The sequence below is a fragment of the Amblyraja radiata genome, chromosome 9 (genome assembly GCF_010909765.2).
Source record: "Amblyraja radiata isolate CabotCenter1 chromosome 9, sAmbRad1.1.pri, whole genome shotgun sequence".
In the NCBI taxonomy this organism is placed as follows: Eukaryota; Metazoa; Chordata; class Chondrichthyes; order Rajiformes; family Rajidae; genus Amblyraja; species Amblyraja radiata.
In genome coordinates, this window is record NC_045964.1 from 61825376 (window position 1) to 61849443 (window position 24068).

The window sequence follows — 24068 nt, forward strand, 5'->3', positions numbered from 1 at the left end:
TTCTTCGGCCCATAGGCCCAGTTAATCAAAATCCCTTTGCAATCTTGGATAGCCTTCACTGTCTATCATACCACCAATTTTAGTGTCAATGACAAACTTATAAATATGCCACCTATATTCGTATACAATTTCTTAAATATAAATAATCAATGAACTGTAAGATTGCTGCAATGATATATTTGTTTTAAGTGACCATTGAGGTACTCCATAATTTGAAACGTCATCTAACCACATTCTTCAGAGATGCTGCTTGATTCTGACCCGCTGATTTACTCCAGCACTTTGTTTCTGCATTAGTTTTAAACTTGGCCACATTGAGGGGTGTCTTTGTTTGAGTTTGTTTGATTCTTCTAATAGAACCTTTGTTATTTTTTTTTCCATTTCAGATGACGGTAAAAGAACAGCAAGAGTGGAAAATTCCTCCATGCATCTCAAATTGGAAGAACGCCAAGGTGAGGAGACAGCGATTTTGTTGTTGGGGTCTTCTCAAAATAGAATTATTTTAAAAATAGGTTGAGGTTTATTATTGAGGTGCCACAAAGTACAGTGAAAAACTTTGTTTTGCATGCTGGCTAATCAAATCAGATGATATTCTACATAAGTACAATCAAGCCAAACTCAAGTACAATAGGTAAAGTGAAGGGAAGGATATGGATTGCAGATTATTATTTCTCAGCATTGTAGTGCATTATTTCCAGAGACAAAATTTAATGTCTGCAATGGAGTGGAGTACAATCAGGATTGTATCTTAGCTTGTGGAAAGACCATTCAACACCAGATAATGGAGGAGAAGCTGTTTGTGAGCCTGGTGCTGTATGCCTTTAAACCTCTATATCTTCAGAGTGAGGAAAAGGAATTACTGGAGTGGGACAAATCTTTAATTCGCAATCTAGTCAATTGTCATATTTGCCAATTGTCAAGAGTCAATTGTCATATTTGCAATACTGGGAACCATGGTGTTTTTGTGGATTTGTTGGGGTTTTTTCAATCTTAACAGGACAATGCTTGCAGAGATGCACAGTCAAGGCATGAAAATGGGGAAATCAACTTACAAAAATGCAATAAGCCAATTAGGCACTGATCACACAATGGAAGTTGTAGATTGTACTTGGGTTATCTTTCATGCAACAAGCGGAAGTTGCTTGAGAAGGGATCATACAGACACGATGGTGGCAAATACCTGGTCTGAGCACACCAAGAGTCAAAGTCGTGCCCCTTTTCCGGGGTTACATCCACGCCCAGGTGGTATTAGAGATGGACTACGCGCTGTCCACGGGAACCCTGGTGGGTTTCCGGGACCGCTGGGCACCTCAGGGGCTGGAATGCACCCTTAATAAGAATGGAGAATATTATTTAAGAATATTTGTTTTACCTGTACTATGGTGGTGGATTTTGTTTTGAATTATTTAGTATTGTAAATACTTGAATAAATCAATTTTTGTTTTTTTTTAAGAGTCAGTCTGGTGATTGTTTTATTGGTTGGATAATAGTATGGGATAGTGGCATTGCCGTTTGAAAGAATGTAGTAGTTTAAAGAGCCCAAGATACTTCAACTGCAACACAAAGGGAACAGGAGAGTGTGACACTCGATGGAGGTCACAACCTCTTCTCAATTTCCCTCCTTGACTCGCGTCTGAATTGATCCATATCCGTTTGTGTCCCTGACCGTTGTCTCAAGTTTAGCCTGACCTCAGCCAACCATCCAGGCATGTGCACAAGGCGTGTGATCAGTGCATAGTTGGATAAGGTGTATCAAGTGGCAGGATGTGAAGCTCCAGCTCTGGCAGTGGAAATCCGAACCTTAGCCTATCTTCTTACATGAGGAAATTCATTGGAAGTGGGAGTGATCTGTTAAAATCTCAGTGTAAATTGAATTCATTTCTTAACTGAATATGGCCCTGGGGAGAATGTTCTTAGCATTACATTCAAATAGCACCGGATCAATGTTCCTGAATTTGCTGATACTTCATCTTCAGGCGCATATAAAGAAAATTGAGAATTGCAATAAATATTTTCACCATAACTTTTTTAATTACACGTGCACTATGCTTTCATTATTTTTCTTGGCTGCTTACTCCTGAGTTTAAAAAAACTTGATACCTGATAATTCCCTAATTGATTGTAATTTGTTGAAATCAATAGTCAAGAAGATGTAGACTTGCAGATGAAGCTTCAGAAACCTTAGTTCTTAATAGATCTTGATTTGATTAACAGAATCAACAAAGTAGGTCTGAGGTCATGAATCAGCTGCCCTCTGTATGTAATCAGTGAGAGTTAAATGAAGATTCCTGAATTAATTATCTGCATTTTGTTTTGTTGTTTAAGGCTTTGCATTGCCCATGACTTTGGCTCGCAAATGTCCCTAGCTTGCTGCTCTTTATAGTGTGATTGTGTTCTGTATTCCAGGGTTACACCATTCCATTGGACAAGCGCCTGGCTGCCGATGGGCGGGGACTTCAAACAGTTCACATCAATGAAAACTTTGCTAAACTTGCAGAGGCTCTTTATATTGCAGACAGAAAGGTATCGTCCTAAACTTTTATTTGTAAAGTTGCAAAATGCAGCATAGTTTTTTTAATTCCTCCATTTGCTTTTTTTGGACGTTCAACTCCAATAAGACAATCCTACTCCATTAACCTGTGCTGTGTACTTAGGCCCGTGAAGCCGTCGAGATGCGAGCACAAGTTGAAAGGAAAATGGCTCAAAAAGAGAAAGAAAAGAAGGAAGAGAAACTTCGAGAATTGGCTCAGATTGCCAGGGAAAGAAGAGCTGGCATCAAGACTCACATAGAAAAAGGTAGGAGGGACTTGCAAGGACATCTTATGTAAGGTAAATCTCCAATAATCCAACCATTCGGAAGCCCTGATGGTTTACCAGATAATGGATTGTGTGCTCCCTTCCTGCTGATCAGGACCCCGTTTCTCCACTCCCTTCCCACTCGCATTGCACCACTCAAATCTCAGCACTTGACACATCGAGTTATTTTCAAATAAAGTGGCTTGTGTTTAAATCCCTTTTAACTCCCTGGCTCCACACATCGTTAAACATACCGAAGCCAGAAGCACCGCCACATAACAATTTTTTTTAATGTTTTGTAAAAACGGATGGTTACCACACTCAATTAATTTAAATATTTTCAAAAGTACAAGTCTGACTTTATTTTGGAAGCTTTTTGGGTTCTCAGGCAATTCGATGCAGAGATTTTCTTCAAATTGCATCTTTGGAAAGAAATTGAGGAAACTGCTCCAGGCAATTACTAAAACAGTAAATAGGATGTGAGGAAATGGGATTGCATTTATTATCACCTCTTTTGGCTCCACTCACGAAAACTATCTGAGGAAGGATCCAGAGGTTTACGAGAATGATCCCAGGAATGATTAGTTAACATATGATGAGCGTTTGACAGCACTGGGCCTGTACTCGCTGGCGTTTAGAAGGATGATTAGGGGCCTCATTCAAACTAACCGAATGGTGAAAGATCTGGATAGAGTGGATGTGGAGAGGATATTTCCACTAGTGGGCGAGTCTCGGACCAGAGGTCACAGAATAAAAGGATGTACCTTTAGAAAGGAGATGAGGAATTTCTTTTGTCAGAGGATGGTGAATCTGTGGAATTCATTACCATAGAAAACTGGAGGCCAATAGATATTTTTAGGGCGGATATTCTTGCTTAGTATGAGTGTTGGGTTATGGGGAGAAGGCAGGAGAATGGGATTGGAAGGGAAATAAAGCTCAGCCTTGACTGAATGGTGGAGTAGACTTGATGGGCCAACTGACCTAATTCTGCTCCTCGAACTTATGAACATATGACCTCTGGCTGTGGACCCCACTGTCGCAGCTGAGATTAGGTTGTGTGTAGGTGACTGACTGAATTCACGTTACAGTGCAACAGTGATGTTGCTATTAGGAAAATGCTTGGTGGCATGTTTTTTTTTTTTAATCGTACATTTCCTTAAGGAAGTTACAAATTAAAAAAACGTGATGCAACAAATGCAGGCCTTTTTTCATTATTTTACTTTGAACGTTAATTAGTACTACAATTTTGACAGAATAACTATGTGAAGTGAGACACAAAATGCTGGAGTAACTCAGCAGGCCTCAGCATCTCTGGAGAGAAGGAATGGGTGATTTTTCGGGTCGAGACCCTTCTTCAGACTGATGTCAGGAGTGTATTATACAGAGATAAAATGTAGTCGGAGACAGTAAGACTGGTGGGAGAACTGGGAAAGGGGAGGGGATGGAGTGAGAGGGAAAGCAAAGGCAACTTGGTTAGAGAAGGCAATGTTCATGCCGCTGTGGTGTAAGTTGCCCAAGCGAAATATGAAGTGTTGTTCCTCCAATTTGCTGAAAGGTCAGTGTTGGAATGGGAAGGGGAATTAAACTGTGTCTGAAGTCATGTTATTCAATGTAAAATACTGTTCTTCAGTGTTTACAGACAGTTAAACAATACTTTTATGATTTAGAAATCGTATAATATGTTTTTTTATCTCCACAGATGAAAATGAAACAAGGGAACGGGATGAAATTAGACATGAAAGACGGAAAGATCGACAACATGATCGCAATCTTGCCCGTGCAGCTCCAGATAAGAGGTTTGTCACATTAAGAACCTGTGAGAAAAGTCAGAACCTGTGAGTTAGTCACTATTGTTTAGTTTAGAGATACAGCGCAGAAACAGGCTCTTCGGCCCACCGAGTCCGCGCCGACCAGCGATCCTCGCACTTACATTATCCTACACACACTGGGGACAATTTACAATTACACCAAGCAAATTGGCCTACAACCCTGTACGTCTTTGGAATTTATAGAGAGGCATGTAAAAGTCCTCTCCTCAATATCCCTTTGACTTGTGGCCTGGAACTCATCACTTTTTTTAAACTTTGAATTACCTTTCATGGTGGTGGCACAAAGTTGATCAAGTAATCCAAAGTCTGAGAAAAAACATCACCAATGCAAATGTGAAATGTCTGATTATTGTTAATGACTTCAAATCCACCGGATTGTCATAAAAACCTTTACTCCAGACTAAATTTGTCATACTTGCCTGATCTGATCGTCTACTGTTCTTCCTCAGTTGATGTATCGTTCTGTGCTCCTCCATATTGAACAACACTTTTGAAAGTCTTCCAGCCAGGGTACATTTGGTGCTCTTGGTACATTCCTCATTTCTTTAATGGCAACAAGAGTGGCTATGAACGCCTATAATACCTGTAGGATATATCTGCCAAATTTGGTCTGTGGCCAACAGAGAGTTGAGGGATAAATCCATTCAACCTTGGCTTCGCCAGCTTACATGTGGCAGGCTCTGTCTATAATAGCATCTGGTGGAAGTAATCACCACACAATGCTTGTGGAGACGAGGAGAGGTGCATGAGTCAGCAACTTGTAAAGCTGTCAGGTGTTAAGGAAAATTAAACTTGTTCTCCCTAGTCCTCCTAAGTATTTGCCAGGTACTTGAGCCAAATGATTTCCTCCTACTGTGTAACAATTCTACGTTTCTATACATCTTCGGTACGTTCTGAAGTTCTTTCCAACTAAGAAGCAACTTTGAAGTGTGAACAATTAAAGATGTTTAAGTAGACTGTGCCCTACAACATGGGCTTTTGCACAGGTTTGATGGTGGCATATGAATTCAAAGTATAAGTAATTAAACTTGCTTGAATACCAGGTCCAAAGTGCAGAAGGACCAGGAACGAGATATCAGCGAGCTGATTGCATTGGGTGTACCAAATCAACGTGTATCAACTGAACTGCAGTATGACCAAAGACTCTTCAACCAGAACAAGGTAACACAGTGTGATCATTATAAAGGAATGGTAGAACTGTGAATTACGCAATAGTCTACCTCATCCCTAAATCTTTTATGAATAAACCACTGGTGAGTATTAATCAAAGCTCATCTGAATTATGTTTTTATAATGGCAGGGCATGGACAGTGGCTTTGCAGGAGGAGAGGATGAACTTTACAATGTTTATGACCAGCCTTGGCGGGCTGGCAAAGACTTGGCACAAAATGTATACAGACCTACCAAGAACGCTGATAAAGAGACTTATGACGATGAATTGGAAACATTTATGAAAAATAACCGGTGAGTTAACCTAGTTTTATTTTCCCTGCTACTTTTCATGTGTGTTGTGACATACTCCCTTGTTCTACTCACTAAACTCAAAATCATCCAAAACAAGGCCACCTGTGAATCATCTTCAACTCTTTGCGATATCTGTGTTCCTCTAATTCTCAGTCATTCAGCTTTGAATGTCCACCTGCAGTAGCTACCTTGCCATTAAGACCTGGAATTCTCCCTTTAACAAAAAACAAGTCAGATACCATCCATGGAGAGAGAGAGAGAGTTAACATTTGGGTCACTTCTTCTCCATGAGAATCAGCTCTAACCAGGCATTTTTCTAGCTCATAAACATATCTTTTTTGTGAGAATCTCGGTACTAGTGCTCTTATAGATTGCCTTGAATACAAGTCGCTGCTATTTTGGAAATGGGCATCAAGAACAATTAAGGTTGTGACAGTGAAACATTTTCTAAAACATTTGTAAACATATAACATGTATATATCTCTTCCATTTTGCAGAATGGATGTAAATGATGGTAGATAGACACAAAATGCTGGAGTAACTCAGCGGGACAGGCAGCATCTCTGGAGAGATGGAATGGGTGACGTTTCGGGTCGAGACCCTTCTTCAGTCTTCTGAAGATCAGAGATGCTGCCTGTCCCGCTGAGTTACTCCCGCATTTTGTGTCCACCTTCGATTTAAACCAGTATCTGCAGTTCTTTCCTGCACACCTGTAAATGATGGTAGTTGCACAAGTAGCTTCAGTAAATGGGTTTAATAAAAATCTTCATTTCTTGAATTCCATTCGCTGACACTGGCTGAACCACTTATGTAAAATTAGTTTTTTTTGTTGCTCCACATGATAGCAATGAAATGTTGTGTTTTTTCTCAGGTTTGTCCCCGACAGAGAATTTTCTGGTACAGACCGTAAGCAGCGCCGTGATGGCCCTGTTCAGTTTGAGAGGGACGAAGAAGATCCCTTTGGGCTGGATAAGTTCTTGGAGGAAGCCAAGCAACACGGTGGCTCAAAGAGGCCTGAAAGTGGTCGTTCAAAAGAATATGAACATGAAGGAAAGAAGCGAAGAAAGGAATAGATGGAACTTTTTCTAATACCACGTTTTAACCATTTAGATCAAATCAGTATCTCTAGCATTTGTTTCTGCATGGACTTACTGTACATTATGGATAGAACACATCTTGGAAACAGAGTTTCCTTGTGTGAACTTCATTTACAGTGACGTTCCCGTAAAGTAAAATAATCTACTCATTTTCTAATTAAGCTAGCATAAGTGCCCGAGAAATGAAACAGGAGATTTTAAACATCACAACTGTTTATTCACCAACTTTAACTCAAACATATTGAGCTACACCCTCCATATTTGGTATCAATGAGCTGATTCAGTGATTCTGTTTGCTCTTTGTCCTTGGAATAATTTTCTGTTTCTCTGAACTTGAAGCTGTGAAGAGAATAAATTTTTAATGAGTTATTCAATTTCTAGTTTTGCTTTAATGTAATACCAACATTATCCCCATGAAACTGTGTTGCTGTAAATTGTAACAAAACTGTCTGAATGTAAGCCAGGTAGTTGGTTGCTGGCAGCACCTGGTGGTTAGAGGGACTTTGCTGAACTTTGCCGCTGTATTATAGGTTTGGTGGTGTTACCACTTGGTAATGCATTTGTTCTTTTTTTAAATAAAGCAAACTTTCTTGTGCCTTATGTGGATTTATTTTCAGACCAAGGTTAATTTGGCAGTGTTAGGTGAGAATACAAGGATGCTATTTAAACGCACTGTGACCACATTACTCTTACAGAACAAATAGGAGTGAATCCTCCACTTGCTCCATCGTACAGTGAGATAATAGCTGCCACAATCTAGCTTCAACACCATTCTCCTGCTGTCTCTCTGTTTCCTTGACTCCACAGTTGAGGTAGAATACTCCATCAAACTAAAACTTTAATTCTTCCACATCTCCAGGCCCTGGTTCTAGATACACCCAGGAAGGGAGACATCTCTGCAGAATCTTTTGTTTCAATAAAATAACTACCCCTCAACTCCACTGTGCCATACGATCATAGGTGATGGGAGTAGAATTAGGCCATTTGGCCCATCAAATCTACTCTGCCATTCTATCATGGCTGATCTATCCCTCCTAACTCCATTCTCCTGCCTTCTCCCCATAACATCTGACACCTGTACTAATCAAGAATCTATATCCACTGACCTTGCCTCCACAGCCTTCTGTGGCAAAGAATTCCACAGATTCACCACCCTTTGACATTCCTAATTTTCTTCCTAAAAGGACGTCCTTTAATTCTGAGGCTATGTCCCTCTAGTCCTAGAAGCTCCCACTGGTGGAAACATCCACTCTATCCAAGCCTTTAACAATTCTGTATGTTTCAATGAGGTTCTCCCACTCATTCTTCTAAACTCTAGCGAGTACAGGCTCAGTGCTGACAAATGCTCATCATAGGTTAACCTACTCATTCCTGGGATTCTTGTAAACCTCCTCTGGACCCTCTCCAGAGCCAGCATATGCTTCCTCAGATATGGTGCCCAAAATTGCTCACAATATTCCAAATGTGACCTTATAGAGTCTCAGCATTACATCCCTGTTTTTGTATACAAGCCATCTTGACCTGAATGCTCGCATTGTTTTTTTTCTTTACCGATTCGACTTGCAGATTAACTTTTTGGGAATCATGCACCAGCACTTACAAGATCCTTTGCACCTCTGATTTCTGGATTCTCTCCCCATTTAGTCTACACCTTTATTCCTACTACCAAAATACATGACTCACTTTGCCACACTATATTCCATCTGCAACTTTTCTGCCCACTCTCCCAACCTGTCAAGTCCTTCTGCAGAGTGCCTGCTTTCTCTACACTACCTTCCCTTCCACCTATTTTGGTTTGGTGTCGACCCAACCTGTTCCCTCTCGCTTCATACATTAACAATTTCGTCCCAGAAATCAAATCTAATGAATCTGTTCCACACTGCTTCCATTGAAAATACAGTCAAACTGATAATCTGGTATGTAGCTCAGGAAATCCTGGCAATTCAGCATCTGGCTCAATGGGGCCCTTAAACTGTTCACTGGAGCAATGTAACTTTGCTCACTTAACAAAAGGGTGTTGGGGTATTAGAGTAATACCCTGCAGTACAGATAAACTCAGTCCATGGACCATTGACGGAGGACCTACTGGTAGGCTCGCACACCGCTGATTTCAAACTCAGGCCCGAGCCACCTGCATTAACCAAGAACGAGTAGGGACATGAGGCCGGAGTCATGGGGGCCAAAGCCGCGGAGAGCAAAGGGGACCTGGTGTGGGGGGGAACAGTGGGGGGCAGTCGAGAACAAGAGGGACCTGTGATGTGGGTGGGAGTTGAAGAAGGGGCCAACAACACAACACCAGATTCAGGGACAGTTTCTTCCCAGCTGTTATCAGGCAACTGAATCATCCTACCACAACCAGAGAGCAGTGCTGAAATACTATCTACCTCTTCGGTGACCCTCGGACTATCCTTGGATGTACTTTGCCGGCTTTACCTTGTGCTAAACGTTATTCCCTTATGTATCTATACACTGTAATTGGGTTGATTGTAATCATGGATTGTTTTTCTGCTAACTGGTTAGCACGCAACAAAAGCTTTTCACTGTACCTTCGTAAACTAAACTTTGCGCCTTGTGGCGCCTCTTTTGTGTACCGTGTATGCAAAAACAAAGAATTTCACTACCTTCACAGTACATGCGATTATAAAGTATCTATATGTCAATCCTGCCGCACCCAAGTCTTGTGTAGCACATCAGTGAAGTTTTACTATAGCTCCTTGAGGATCAAAACTATGTACTTCATTACCATTATCTTTTGGTCTCTTAATGCCACCTTTACTGCAAGTTATTGTACAGCAGTCACACACTAGCAGCCAGAGACTGAAGGCATTGTAGTTATACATGTAGTGATTCTTTTAAATGTCAAGAAAGTTTGGTGCACCCCTACCTTTGAATAGTGAAAGGCCTGGATAGAGTGGATGTGGAGAGGATGTCTCCACTAGTGGGAGAGTCTAGGACCAGAGGTCATTGCCTCAGAATTAAAGGAAGAGCCTTTAGGAAGGAGATGACGAGGAATTTCTTTAGTCAGAGGATGGTGAATCTGGAATTCTTTCCCACAGAAGGCTGTGGAGGCCAAGTCAATGGATATTTTTAAAGCAGAGATAGATAGATTCTTGATTAGTACAGGTGTCAGAGGTTATGGAGAGAAGGCAGGAAAATGGGGTTAGGAGGGAGAGATGGATCAGCCATGATTGAATGGCAGAGTGGTCTAATTCTGCTCCGATCACTTATGAAAAAAGAAAGCGGCATTTTTTTATTACCTTTGTGCCTTCAATGAGATGCACTTCCTTCTGTAGCACATTTTGAAGCCCTTCTTCTGTACTGAAGGCAACCCAACAGAATCCTTTGTGAAATCCATTCGCCTTGTCCTGTAATATGAAGTTGAATTAATGAACATTACTAACTAATTTACTGACTTTTCTGCAAATCTTTGAAATCAGTTTTATGCCTTTGGAACAATAAGTTTTTTCTCTCGAATGCCACTTCATCTGAGTATTTTCTGTTTTAAATCCAAAAAGAATACCGCAGCTGTTAAAAATTTGAAATAACGGAACAGTGAAATACTCAACAGGTCATCTAATCCATACCAGTCTCACCTTGAAACCATGTGATTGTTCCAAATTTCATGGCATCTTGTACAAATTTAAATCATAGCTGGATTCCATTTTCAATACAACTTTACATGAACATATGAATTAGGAGAGGGCTATTTATTAGCCTCCCAAGACTGTCCATCATCTGATCACCCCGTACAATAGCACTATCCTCCACACTCGGGAGGATGCACACTCCACAATTTACAATTTTACCAAAACAAATTAACCTACAAACCTGTACGACTTTGGAATGTGGGTAGAATCCAGAGCACCCGGAGAAAACACACGCAGGTCACAGGAAGAATGTACAAACACCGTACAGACAGCACCTGTAGTCATGATCGAACCAGGGTCTCTGGCGCTGCAAGGCAGCAACTCTATCGCTGTGCTGCCCAACAACCAGTAAAAGACCTATCATGCCTAATCTCTGGTTTCAGTCAGTCCGCCAATATCCTATCAATGTTACTTCCTATACCATGAGCTATTTTGTGCATCACGGCTTCCTATCAAATCTCTTACAGAAATCTTAGCGCAGTTCATCCATCGAATTCCCTTTATCCACAGCACTTTCTGCTTCAAAGAAACACCAATAAATAGATTGACATGATTTATTTTTCACAATTGTTTGCCTGATTACTGTGAATATTTTTACATGCCCTGCCACACAATTTTTAACAATAGTTTTGAACATTTTTCTTATGATGGATGCTGGAATAACTGGCCTATAGTTGCCTGCTCTCTCACTCTCATTCCTGTTTGAATAAAGGAGTCACATCGAACAGAATCTTCCCTGAAACCAGGGAATTGTGGTAAAGGAAAACAGATGTATCTACTATCTCACTAGGTATTACCTTGAAGGCTCCAGGATGGTCCATCAGAATCCCATCGATTTGTCAGCTTGCAGCTCCAACAATTTGCTCAGTATCATGTTCCTATAACTGTATTTTTTCTCACTCCTTTCCAAATCCTAATTTAGAGCTACTTTTGAGATGTTACGTATCCAATACTGTGAAGACTTGCAAAATATCAGTTTCATTCATCTGTTCTCTTATTTCTCATAATTAATTCCTCAGACTCGAGAAGACTCGCTACTTTTTAAAATATCCATAGAAATTCCTTTTTACATTTTAAACTAGCTTTATCTCATATTCTCATTTTCCTTCATTATTTTTCTAGGTCATTTGTTGCTATAAGATATCCCGTTCTGATCTACCACCTGATTTTATATGTTTTTTCTTCAAGTTTGATACTATTCCTTTGCAATGCATAGATCACTCATGCTAGCTTTCATGGCCTCGTAAATGCCCTATTTAAGTTTAAATATTGGTCTTGGGCCCATTTGTCTCTCCCTCAGCATGACTAAAGAAAATTAATTAGTATATTTATGGACAATTTTACTTTTTAACTATATTCCAAATAAATTATCGTCATTTGTACTTCAACAATGGAAACAAGGTCAGCCTTTAAAAAAAATTAAATCGTTGTTTCATATTTTGATGTTTAATAATACCCAACATCTCGTTACTTTTCATAATTATAAGCTATCCCTATTAGCATAATTATTTTAATGCTGTATTTTATTGACTTGATGTATACCTTATGGAAGTGTCCAAGACTGTATCTTGCATCACTTTTTCCTTTGTTTTTGTGTTTTACACATTTAGATTGCTTTCTTTCTCTCCATCTGCGAGCATTTCGACCATTAATGTTTCCAATCCAAAATCTGTCTCTCTATACCATCTGAAATTTCCCAATTGACAGCAGAATCTGCTCACTATCCTTACTTCATTGCTTCATTTAATATATATCTATATTAAAATGTTGTCTACCTGCTCTTTTTCATATTTATCAAATTCCTTAATATGTCGCAGTTTTCTGTCTCCCAATTTACTCACAATTCCAATAAAATAGATTAAACAAACGCAGACCTCTGTGAAATATGGACTGCCCCATCTTTTCTTATCCTGGAGTCTGACAGACAGCAAGGTTTTCAATGGTGTGTCTAGAAGGACGCCTTTTAATTGACATTGAAAATTGAAAAATACAGCCAAATCTACTGAAAATAGGAAACAAACTTTTAGCTTATGCCAATTAAAATGGATACGATTGAAGGTAATTAAATACTTACAAATGGAAGCATACATTTCTTCACTGGCCCAAACTGTCCAAAGTATTCCTTGATTTCTTCTGCAAAAATACAGATTTTTTCATCCACTAATATACTGACTAAAAATATTATAGATTAAATATATAAATATTTCCTTGAACGTACAGTGTACAGATATTTTTGAACCACTAACTTTTCCCAATTCTGCTTTCAATACAAGTTTCCCAGTTTAGAAATCTCCTTCCAGGCATCTCACTAAGAAATGAACTAGAACATGACAGGAGTTTATGTTATGTTGCACTTGTGTACATAATTAGTACGGCCACATTTTGAGAAGTCTGATAACTTTTGGTCACCCCGTTATAGGGAAAAAGCCATTAAACTGGAAATGTCCAGAAAATCTTTACAAGAATGTTGCCAGGTATTGAGGGATTCGGTCAGAGGGAGAGGCTGGGCAGGCATGGACTTCAATCTTAGGAATGTTAAGAGTCTGTGGGGTGAAATTATAGAAATGTATAAAATCACGAGAGGCATAGATAGAGTGAATGCACACAGTCTTTTTCCCAGGATCAGGGAGTCAAGAACTAGAGGGCACAGATTTAAGGAGAGCCGAGAACCCAAGTAGCAATTTTTTCACACAAAAGCTATGGAACAAAGTGGTTGATGCACACACATTTTAAAAAAACATTTGGACAAGTATATGGAGAAGAAATGTTTAGCGTGATATACACATTTTCCCACACAAATGGGACTAACTTCGATGAGGATAATTTGAATTGTATCAACAGATGGGGATGTAGTTAGGCTCACTGTATCCATGCCAATCCCTTGTAGATCAATCCATTCAGTCAACACTGTACTTCGAATACAAGGTTCACACAGTGGACAGGGATCATTTTCCCCTTGCTAAGAAAGATTCTGGTGGTTCCTGGAAATTCTCTTTGAAAGGTACTTTCTAATGAGTTCACACAAATCAGCAATAATCCACCAGTGCCACACACTGCAAGAATGGATCCTGGAGTCAATGAACAAAAGATTATTCCAGATGCGGAAAATGAGTAAAATAAGATAAATAGAGCACCTCTTAAGGATCTTAGGTACAGCGTATTTTCCTTTGAAACAAGAGAGTATAGGCATCCCAATTTTAACCCCATTCCCCATGTTCCTATAATTACCATCTCTTGGGTACCCATCAATTTATTTCCAAAAGTTCCAATTGACACCCTCCTTTACCAGCAAGTTCCCAACCATCAACAGTATTAACATTTTAATGAAAAAACATAGATGCTGGAATTACTAAATAAAAATATAAAATGCTGCAAACACTCAACAGGTCTGGTAGCATCTATGCAGAGAAAGAAAACTAGTGTTGAAGATCCTTTGTTAGTGGTCAAAACAGCCCTACATTATTAATTGTTGACTGAAGATACGAAAATCATGAGTAAAAAACAAATTACTGAGGAAACATAGAACACCACCATTCAATGTGATCATGGCTGATCATCCCAAATCAGTACCCAGTTCCTGCCTTCTCCCCATATCCCCTGACTCCGCTATTTTTAAGAACCCGATCTAGCTCTCTCTTGAAAGCAGCCAGAGAACCTGCCTCCACCGCCCTCTGAGGGTGGAGGCAGTTATTTACTCTACCTCACTGGCCAATCCTTACCCCTGTATTCACCTATTTCTTGCCCTCATCCCTTCCCCTCAGCTCTCTCTACTAGATATCTCCCCTCCACATATGTTGCCTGACCCGCTGAGTTCCTCCAGCAGTTTGTGTTTTATTTTTGCTCCGAATTTGTCATTTATCTTCACAAATATCCGGTTACATTGAAATTCCCAAATTAAATCCTCTGATGAAGGGTGGAGTAACTCAATGGGGCAGGCAGCATCTCTGGAGAGAAGGAATGGGTGATGTTTCAGGTCGAAACCTTTCTTTAGCCCTCAGTCTGAAGAAGGGTCACGACCAGAAACATCACCATTCCTTCCCTCCAGAGATGCTGCCTGTCGCGCTGAGTTACTCCAGCATTTTGGGTCTATCTTCGCTGTAAACCAGCATCTGCAGCTCCTTCCTACACATTATGGCGGTCTTCAACATAAACCTCTCTAAATGACACAAATACATTTCTCCTTCCACAGATGCTGAGCGACGTACTGAGTGTTTCTAACACCCCCAGTTTTAATTTCAACATAAATACACCCACACATTGAGTCCAGGGGGCAATGGGCAAGGGGGAGCTGCCATATTCGGGGTTGGGGCCCTACATGATAGGCGCGGAATTAGACCGTTCGGCCCATCAAGTCTACTCCGCCATTCAATCATGGCTGATCAATCTTCCCCTCTCAACCCAATTCTCCTGCCTTCTCCCCATAACCCCTGACACCAGTACTAATCAAGAATCTATCCATCTCTGCCTTTAAAATATCCATTAACTTGGTCTCCACATCCGTCCGTGGCAACGAATTCCACAGATTCACCACCCTCTGACTAAAGAAATTCTTCCTCATCTCCTTCCTATAGGAACGTCCTTTAATTCAGAGGCTGTGACCTCTAGTCCTAGACTCTCCCACTGGTGGAAACATCCTCTCCACATCCATTCCATCCAAGCCTTTCACTATTCTGTATGTATGATGTTTCAATGAGGTCCCCCCCTACCTTTCACCCTGCTAAACTCCAGCGAGTACAGGCCCAGTGCTGCCAAACCTAAGCTTCATCTTAAGCTCCCTCCATCGCCACAAACTAAACACAACCCGCACATTTTTTTTTTAGTAATAAAAATAACATTCGGCCGAAGCCCGAGCAGCAGCAGCAGAGACTGAGTGAAAAGAGACGCCACTCACTGCTGGCCAGAGTCCAGGGGATGCGAGAGACGAAGACCTCGAAGACTTTCCTTGAAGAAGCCGCCGCTGTCGCCGCCATTATGCCGTCTCTGTGACGATGACCTCCCACCTCCGACCCAGGGCAACGGCGATCACACACACACACACACACCCCCACCCGGCAAAATAACACTTTAAAAAACACCACGAGTGGTTGTTTTTTCCCCCCGAAGGCGGTGATGAGCGTGGGTTTGTGTCCGGGTCGTGGCGGCGCCGTTGTGATCTCCTCCTCCTCCTCGGCGAGGCGGGACGATGGCGGCGGCGATGGCGATGGCGGCGGCCGGGCGGCTGGAGCAACAAGGCGAGGACGCCTTCAGGAGGCTCTTCAAGTACTACAAGAGGCGCAAACCCCCGCCAGACCTCTCCGCCGTGCTCGACTTTTCCAGAGCTCAGGAGAATCTCAAAGTAGGTGCTGGTTGTGTGTCGGTGAATCCCGCCGGCGTGTGTGTGTGTGTGTGTATGAGAGAGAAAGACTGCAGCCCAGACCTGCCTCCTGTAACCTTTAACGCTAAGGCAATCCCAATGAATATTTGGGAAAGTAAAATATATCCCTCTGGTTTTATGTGCATTGTTTATTGAAAGTAACAGGGCCATTAACCTGTTATAAAAGATCTTGTGGCTGTATTAATAGAAATATAAAGCAGTAATAGCAAAGAAGTCAAATTAAATGTTTAAAAATCACGGGTTCAGCTATAGATTAAGTATTATTTCCAGTTCTGAGTGCCACACTTTAGTAGAGATGAAAGACCAGGGAGGGTACCGTTTTTTAAGGGATGAGGGATTTAATTTAAGTGAAGCTCGTTGGAACAGAGGAGTCTGCGAGTAAATTTTAAAGCGGCATTTAAAATCATTCAGGGCATTGTTAGAGAGAAACCTTTCCTTGGGGCTGGGAAGAATTGAATCATAAAATATACAATATTTTATTACATGTCAATTGAACCTCAGTGAGGTTCAAACGAAACTCCGTTTCCTCAGTCATACAAACAAAGACAATTCCTACAAGACATACAAACATTCAATTTACACAAACATCCATCACAGTGAATCTCCTCCTCACTGTGATGGAAGGCAAAGTCTTTTCTCTCTCCTGCACCATTTCTCTCCCGATGTCGATGCCCCAGGCGGGCGATGGTAAGTCCCACGGCCATTTAAGGCCGCGCGGGGCGATATACAGCCCCGCTCCAGGCCCAAAACTCACAAAGTTGGAGCCCCCGGCGGGCGCTGGAATGTCCCGCAGCCGTTAAAGCCGCGCCGGGCGCAGCCGTTCCAACCCCGCAACACGGGCTGGAGAAGTTGCGTTGCGGGAGCTCCGAAAAGCGGTCTCCACCCGGACCCGCGAGCTCCCGATGTCACAGTCCACCGGTCTTCAGCTGGAGCTTCCGAGCTCCGTAGTCGGGCCGCAGCTGCGAGCCACCACCTCTCCCCACGCTCCGAGGCCGGCCAGCCCCATGATGGTGAGTCCGCAGGCTCCGCGACTGGATCCCCCAGGTCGCTCCGGCTGGAGGCCGCTCCACGGTGCTAGGCCTCAACGACAATGTTGTGTATTCGGAATGCTTAGAACACTTGAATAAAGGCTCGGACACGGAAGTAATCATACAAGCTTCTTTACTGCAGGACGCCACCTTGAGTCTCCTCGCACATGCGTACTTGCACAACATATGACAAGACACTAATTACATATGCTAATTACATATGCTAATTATCACATACCTAACACTCCTCCCCCTTTAACTTGGAGGCAGGTAACACTATTTCTATTACCTACATAACACTCCTCCCCCTTTAACTTGGAGGCAGGTAATACCATTTCTATTACATACACCGCACTCTTCCCCTTTTAAGTCCATTTCACCTGTACGGTATATGCTCTTTTCCTACCCATCATTGAATAATACACTGCTACACAATGGTATTATACTTAAACCAAATACATTACCCCTTGCTTTATGAGTTCTCATTTTCTGGTTCATGTATTTGTTTTGTTTTCCTCTTGGTAGGTGGGATCTGACCCATGGCTGCGAGTTTCCATTTTCTAGCAGCTTCCTCTGCTGTTCAGTTCCCCTTCTCTGCTTATTTATCTGCTCTTGGTGTTTCATGAGATTCTGCAATGCCTAACCCTTTGTCCATTGCTCAGTGAAGGAGGCTCCATGCTCAGTGAAGGAGGCTCCATGCTGGATTATACTGAAGTGTCCTAATTGCAATCGGTCCTGCCTACTTTTGTCTTGACCGACCAGCCTCCCCTCTTTAGACTTTTCTATTAGCAGCTTTTACTCATTTATGCAACCTTTCCTTGCATCGTTCAAGCCTTTTCTGTTGTTCATCTACTCATCTTCTTAAGTTACATTTCTGGTTCTTTATCAAGAAGTAGGATCTATATTGTCTTTGCAATACAACACTGGCTTTCCTATATTGTTTAAGCCTTTTGTATCGTTTAAGCCTTTTCTGTTGTTTATCTATTTGTCCACTTAACTCTTTCCGATACCAACTCATATGGAGTACTGACTGCACTTTTACAGTAGCTCTCTTTTGCTTAACCCCCTGCCTAACCATCATACTCTTGTAGGCAGTCTGAATGGTAATAGTTGCATCCCTCATTGACTGATATTGCACAAACTGGGAATGCCCTATTTTGCATGCTTTGTACCATCTCTGGATCGAAATGACTGCTTGATGCCCAGCTTTGTAGCATGCCCTTAATCGGTAACCACGGTATGCTGCTTGCAGAGTGACTGCAGCCGCCTTTTGCATCAAGAAATGCTTTCTTGTAATGCACATTCTTATGAATGACTTAATACGGCGTGCTGCCTTGATTTTCTCTACCAATACTCTGGATTTGATCCCGCGGTATAAGGCCTGAATACCAATCACTGCTTTTCTCAAACTATCATACTGTCTCACTTGGACATCTCTTATCTGGCATGCTCGGTATCGTTGCTGTACCGCAATGGCAGACCAGCGTAGTTTCTTAAAATACTGACGCTGTTTATGCATCTGATAATAAGTCTGTATGACCTTGGCAGATTTATGCATGCACCGCAGTTGTTTTCGAACAAGCATTCCTCGGTAGTCTGCCTGAAGCAGTACAACACTGCTGCGTACCTTCATGTAAGTTTTGCGATCACTTACCATTAGAAGGTGTGCCCTATAATGGGTTTGCACTATTATAGCTGCTAATCTCATTGCCTTGTACAGGTATTGATGGTATACTCTATGCATTCTAAATGCTGTTTGTATTACCGTTGCAGCCTTCTGTTCCAGATCTCTCTCCATACCTTCATACCCCTAAATGCAGCTTGAATAACTAGAGTTGCCCTTTGAATGGCAATTTTCCTTTGCCTTTGACTCCTTTTCCTTTGCCTTTTACCTTTGGCCTTTTCCCTCTGCACTTGACTTTTGTCATTCTGCACTTGACTTTGGTCCCTTTGCACTTGACTTGTGTCCCTTTGCACTTGACCTTGGTCCCTTTGCACTTGACTTGTGTCCCTTTGCACTTGACTTGTGTCCCTTTGCACTTGACCCTTGTCCTTTTGCACTTGACCTTTGTCCTTTTGCACTTGACCTTTGTCCACTGAGGGACTCCCTGCCCTCTTTAGTTCAGGCTCCTTGCCTCTGGATGCCCTTGGAGGTTTTGGCGAGAAATGAGCCATTAATACCTCCTTACACTCCTCGTACGTTTTCTCTGTGGGCATTGCTGGCAGCAGTAACGTACGTAAGGTATGATAACCCTCTCTTCCTATGCCTAATATGAACCATGTTCTCTTCTTCTCTGTAGTGATATCATTAGAAATGAACGAAGCCTCCAAGACTTCAGTCCATTTCTCAAAATTGCACCCAGATTCTAACTGGGGCCACTTTCCTACAATTGAAGTAGCCATGCTACACTGTTGCTATTCAGGTACACTACGTTCTGTTCTATCACACCGTGTTCTCTGCACTGGACTTATTTATTTTACATTCTAAGAGATTATCCAGCTCACTGACTATTACTTAATCTTATAATAATAGATTCATACTAATAACCAACATCCAGACTGGCCGGGAAGCTAATGGAATTGGGGCTCAACACCTCCCTGTGTGCCTGGGTCCTGGACTTTCTCACCGCCAGGCCCCTAGGTAGTCAAGATGGGAGGGAATACATCGAAGTCCCTCACCCTGAGCACAGGATCGCCCCAGGGTTGCGTCCTCAGCCCCCTATTGTACTCCCTGTACACACATGACTGTGTGGCTAGGTTCAGCTCCAACTCAATAATTAAGTTTGCTGATGTACACTGTGGTGGTGGGCCTGATCTCAGACAACGACGAGAAGGCCTACCGGGAGGAGGTGGCTGGTCTAGCACTCTGGTGCCAGGATAACAGCCTCCTCATGAACATCAAAAAAACGAAGGAGCTGATCATGGACTTTAGGAGGGCACATCATCCGAGGACGTACACTCCATTGAGGATAAATGGGGATCCTGTGGATAGGGTGAACTGTTTTAAATATCTGGGAGTCCACATCTCTGAAGCATATGACATGGACATCACACGCCTGCAGCACTCGTGAGTAAGGCAAGGCAGCGCCTTTACCACCTCAGGCAATTGAGGAAATTCAGAGTGTCTCCGAGGATCCTCCAGTGCTTCTACGCAGCGGCGGTGGAAAGCATCTTGTCCGGGAACATTACCATCTGGTTTGGGAACTGCTCTGTCCAGGACAAGAAGGCTCTGCAGAGAGTAGTGCGTTCGGCCGAACGCACTATGGGAACTTCACTTGCCCCCCTGCAGGAACTATACATCAGGAGGTGCAACTCCAGAGCCAACAATATCATGAGAGACCCCTTCCACCCCTGCAACGGACTGTTCCAGCTGCTACGGTCAGGCAAACGCCTCCGTTGCCATGCGGTGAGAACGGAGAGGTTGAGAAGGAGTTTCTTCCCAGAGGCCATTCGGACTGTAAACGCCTAACTCACCAGGGACTAACTCTACTGATCGTTTTTCCTTACATTATTTATTATGTAAAAGAATATGTGTGTTATGATTGTGTTTATGGTTTGTTTGGTTGTTTGTCTTTTGCACAAAAGTCCGCGAGCATTGCCACTTTCATTTCACTGCACATCTCGTATGTGTATGTGATGAATAAACTTGACTTGACTTGACTTCAGGTTAATGCCAACTAGAACATTTTAAACCATATTCCTTCTATGCACACAGATTTACTATTAATAACAGTGACCAATGCATTACATTCAAACATTCCTGCTTTTACAGTGAAGGAATAGTGAATAATGCATAACACTGGGGCTTCACTGTCACTTCTAAACACCGCTGGCCACTCCGGACCTCCGATGCTGCTGCTGGCTCAGCCGTTGCTGTTGCCTCTGCTGGCTCTCGCTGTCACCGCAGGCTGGCCTTTCAGGCTGGCTTTTGCTGCTTTGCTGCTGACCTTCCTCTCCACCAGTGCTCCGCCGACTTGCCTGCCCGCTGTCTCCACAGCCCTCCCGGCTGCTACTGGGCCCGCTGCACGGCTCGTCACTGGCTCCCGTGGTCACCCTGCGGAGGGTGAAGGTGAGTCGCTGCTCTTTTCTGCTGCTGGTCCCCACTGCTCGAAGCGTCGGGACTGTGCCTCACTTGTGGTAGGCTTTCTCCCCTCTCAGCCGACTCCCGCGACCGGGCTTTCTCTGCTTCACTCCCCCGACTGGGCTGACACTGCTCCCGACCGGGCTGCAGTGCTTGATTGCTGTGTCCCGCTTCTCTCGTGCGGACCCACTCTTCGCTTGGGGCCGGACTTCCTTTCACGTCCGGGCTTTCCCCGCTCTCGGCCGTCCCTTGCGACCGGGCTTTCACGGCTCTTGGCTTCTCTCGCGGGCCTGTCCGCTTTTCTGCTCACGGTCGGGCTGACTCTGATCCCGACCGGGCCTTCTTTACTTTCTCCCCCCACCGGGCTGACTGATCCCGGTTGGGCTGAAGACTCAGCCTCTGTTGGTGGCTTTCTAGACCTGTCCGTGGCCTACACGGTACGAGGCCCTCACCTGACGTCTGTGGCTGGCCGTGGACTACACGGTCCTCTTTTGTCGGTGGCTTTTCCAGACCTGTCCGTGGCCTTCACGGTACTAGGCCCCCCACCCGACGTCTGTGGCTGCTACTGCCGCTGGCCGTTGGTACACGGCACCAAGCCCTCACGCGACGTCTGTGGCTGCTACTGGGGCTGGCCGTTGGCTTCACGGCACGAAGCCCTCACGCGACGTTTGAGGTTCAAACGACGGACGTTTGACTGCCCTGCTTGCTTTCCTTCGCTCTTCCCTGAGCTATTGCTTCCCGTTCCTACCTTTTTTTTTCTTCTTCCTTTTGACGCCAATTCAAAACCATTTGGCGCCAGGTGGAGAGGAAGAAAATTATTTGAATTAACTTTAACAATTAATATGAAGCTGCAATTTGCAAACCATAGCAATGTAAATTGATAAATCTAATTTAAACCATATTCCTGCAAGATACCTCCAGTAATAATATACACAAATTTTCTTTCAGTACTTTCCAATCGTGCATTTCTGTTTTCCCTGCAGAGGGATTTAGCTTAATTGGTTTCTTTGCCAGTCAACTAATAGTCTAAATTTTGAAAAGACAGCAGGATTTAAGAAATTCATAGATTTAAGCAATTTGGGAGATCCAGTTATGATAAAGAATCCTGAAGCTAAAATGGTATCTGTTACTTTGGTACAGAATGCTGTTTGGCTTCTGGGTGTTTCCAGTATTTTCTGTTTATCTTTCAGATTTACGGCATCTGCAGCTTTGTTGGTTTTCATTGAAGAGATTAATCTTAAACTTCTATTTCCATACTTAGCTATAAATTTACTATATTAAAAACCATTCATAAGTGTGTGAAAAAAATTGGAAGTCTGCTCAGTAAATTGCAATTGATAGCTCATTTATTAATTTTAAATCCAAAATATGATTTTCTTAAAAATGAGAGCTACAAAGGGATGAAAGGAAAATTAAAATATTTGGACGAGCCTGGCTTAACTATGATCTAGATAGACACAAAATGCTGGAGAAACTCTGCATCTCTTGATAGAAGGAACCGCTGATGTTTCGGGTCGAGACGCATCTTCAGACCCTCAGTCTCAGACCCTTCAGACCCTTCTCTCCAGAGATGCTGCGTGTCACACTGGGTTACTCCAGCATTTTGTGTCTATCTTTGGTGTAAACCAGCATTTGCAGTTCCTTCCTACACATTTTGTTGGCTATGATCTAATTGAATGACGGGAAGAGCTCAAGAGGTTACGTCACCTATTCTTCTACATATTAAGAATTACTTCTAGGATTAGGGATGAGCACAGAAAGTACCATATTTCCCGGCAATTAAGACGCTATATTTTACCCTAAAATAAGGCCCGAAAATGTATCTGTGTCTTGGAGGCCGAATTAGTTAGATTGTTAGTCAAGAAAGATAGACTTGGCTATCCCTCAGTACAGCAACATCAAGAACGATGTTGCATTACTGAGGGATAGCCAAGTCTATGCCTCATTGCTGGCAGCTGATTTAAAAGGACAGTGCCGCTGGGGGCGGGGGAGGGGGGGGAGAATTCCGTTCACAGCGTGTGGGGATTCTGGCCCGGGACAGCACAAAGTAGCAAACTTGGCTGAGCCGCCAGGGGTAAAGTTGCGGGGAGGGTAGGAGCTTTGAGAAGGAGGGGGTCGGGGATCATGCCAGCAACTCAGTAGCTCGGGTGGCTGCGAGCAGCCGCCGGGACTGGGCAGTGGAACCGGCCACCACCTCAGCACCTACCAGCCCGCCAGCCAGCCACGGTGTCCTTCGGCACAGGCGCAACTGGTGGAGGTTGTGGTTGACGGGTAGCTACTGGGGGTGCGTCATCGACGCAGGTGAGTCTTCATTGCAGGGAAATACGGTAATAGATGCACAGCATTATTGCACTTTTGTATTTATTCATTTACTTTACAGGTGCATATACAGCTTTTTCAGATTGTGGCATGGTTCTCATTAGCTAGACCTCCCATCTACCTCAATGGAGACCTTTGAACTGACTATTGTACTCATTATCATCTGTGCACCGTGGACCGCTTCATTGTGATCATGTATAGACTTGTGATGAGAATAGCAGGCAAACAAACGCTTTTCACTGAACCTTGGGCACACGTGATAATAATAAACTAAACTAAACTGATGTTGGGTGGCGTGTTCGTGCCCCACCGAACTCATCTCCATATACCTTGACTCCATCCTATCCCCCTTGGTCAAATCCCTCCCCACCTATGTTCTAGACACCTCAGACACTCTCCGCCGCCTCCACGCATTCCACTCTCTGGGCCCTCA

At 43.0% G+C, this 24068-nt stretch overlaps 3 protein-coding genes across 4 annotated transcripts in view; 2 read left to right on the forward strand and 1 right to left on the reverse strand.

Annotated features, from left to right (window-relative positions):
• The window catches only part of snw1 (SNW domain containing 1), a 30595-nt gene extending 22814 nt beyond the window's left edge, over nt 1-7781 (forward strand). The window contains exons 8-14 of the mRNA XM_033027597.1: nt 387-452; nt 2407-2523; nt 2655-2796; nt 4496-4592; nt 5669-5786; nt 5926-6089; nt 6961-7781. Of these exons, the coding sequence (XP_032883488.1) occupies nt 387-452; nt 2407-2523; nt 2655-2796; nt 4496-4592; nt 5669-5786; nt 5926-6089; nt 6961-7162 (906 nt within the window). The 3' untranslated portion in view covers nt 7163-7781. The remainder of the gene's footprint in view (nt 1-386; nt 453-2406; nt 2524-2654; nt 2797-4495; nt 4593-5668; nt 5787-5925; nt 6090-6960) is intronic.
• On the reverse strand, nt 7382-16258 carry LOC116977200 (SRA stem-loop interacting RNA binding protein). The gene is made up of 4 exons (XM_033027600.1): nt 15725-16258; nt 12908-12966; nt 10444-10551; nt 7382-7525 (listed from the first exon to the last, which is right to left on the reverse strand). The coding sequence occupies exons 1-4, from the start codon at nt 15801-15803 to the stop codon at nt 7454-7456; spliced, it is 318 nt and encodes a 105-aa protein (XP_032883491.1). The 5' UTR covers nt 15804-16258; the 3' UTR covers nt 7382-7453.
• The window catches only part of alkbh1 (alkB homolog 1, histone H2A dioxygenase), a 37883-nt gene continuing 29729 nt past the window's right edge, over nt 15915-24068 (forward strand). Inside the window, exon 1 of one of the 2 annotated variants that reach the window (XM_033027599.1) lies at nt 15915-16168. In XM_033027599.1, the coding sequence (XP_032883490.1) occupies nt 15943-16168 (226 nt within the window). In that variant the 5' untranslated portion in view covers nt 15915-15942. The remainder of the gene's footprint in view (nt 16169-24068) is intronic. The other variant, XM_033027598.1, reaches the window with a different exon arrangement.

Coding starts and splice junctions, on each gene's coding strand:
- LOC116977200 (XM_033027600.1), bottom strand. CDS start 15,803: ATGGCGGCGACAGCGGCGGCTTCTTCAAGGAAAGTCTTCGAGGTCTTC. Junction 10,552..12,907: donor AGAAATGTATGCTTCCATTT/GTAAGTATTTAA, acceptor TTCATATTACAG/GACAAGGCGAATGGATTTCA. Junction 7,526..10,443: donor ATCTCATTGAAGGCACAAAG/GTAATAAAAAAA, acceptor TTCTCTTCACAG/CTTCAAGTTCAGAGAAACAG.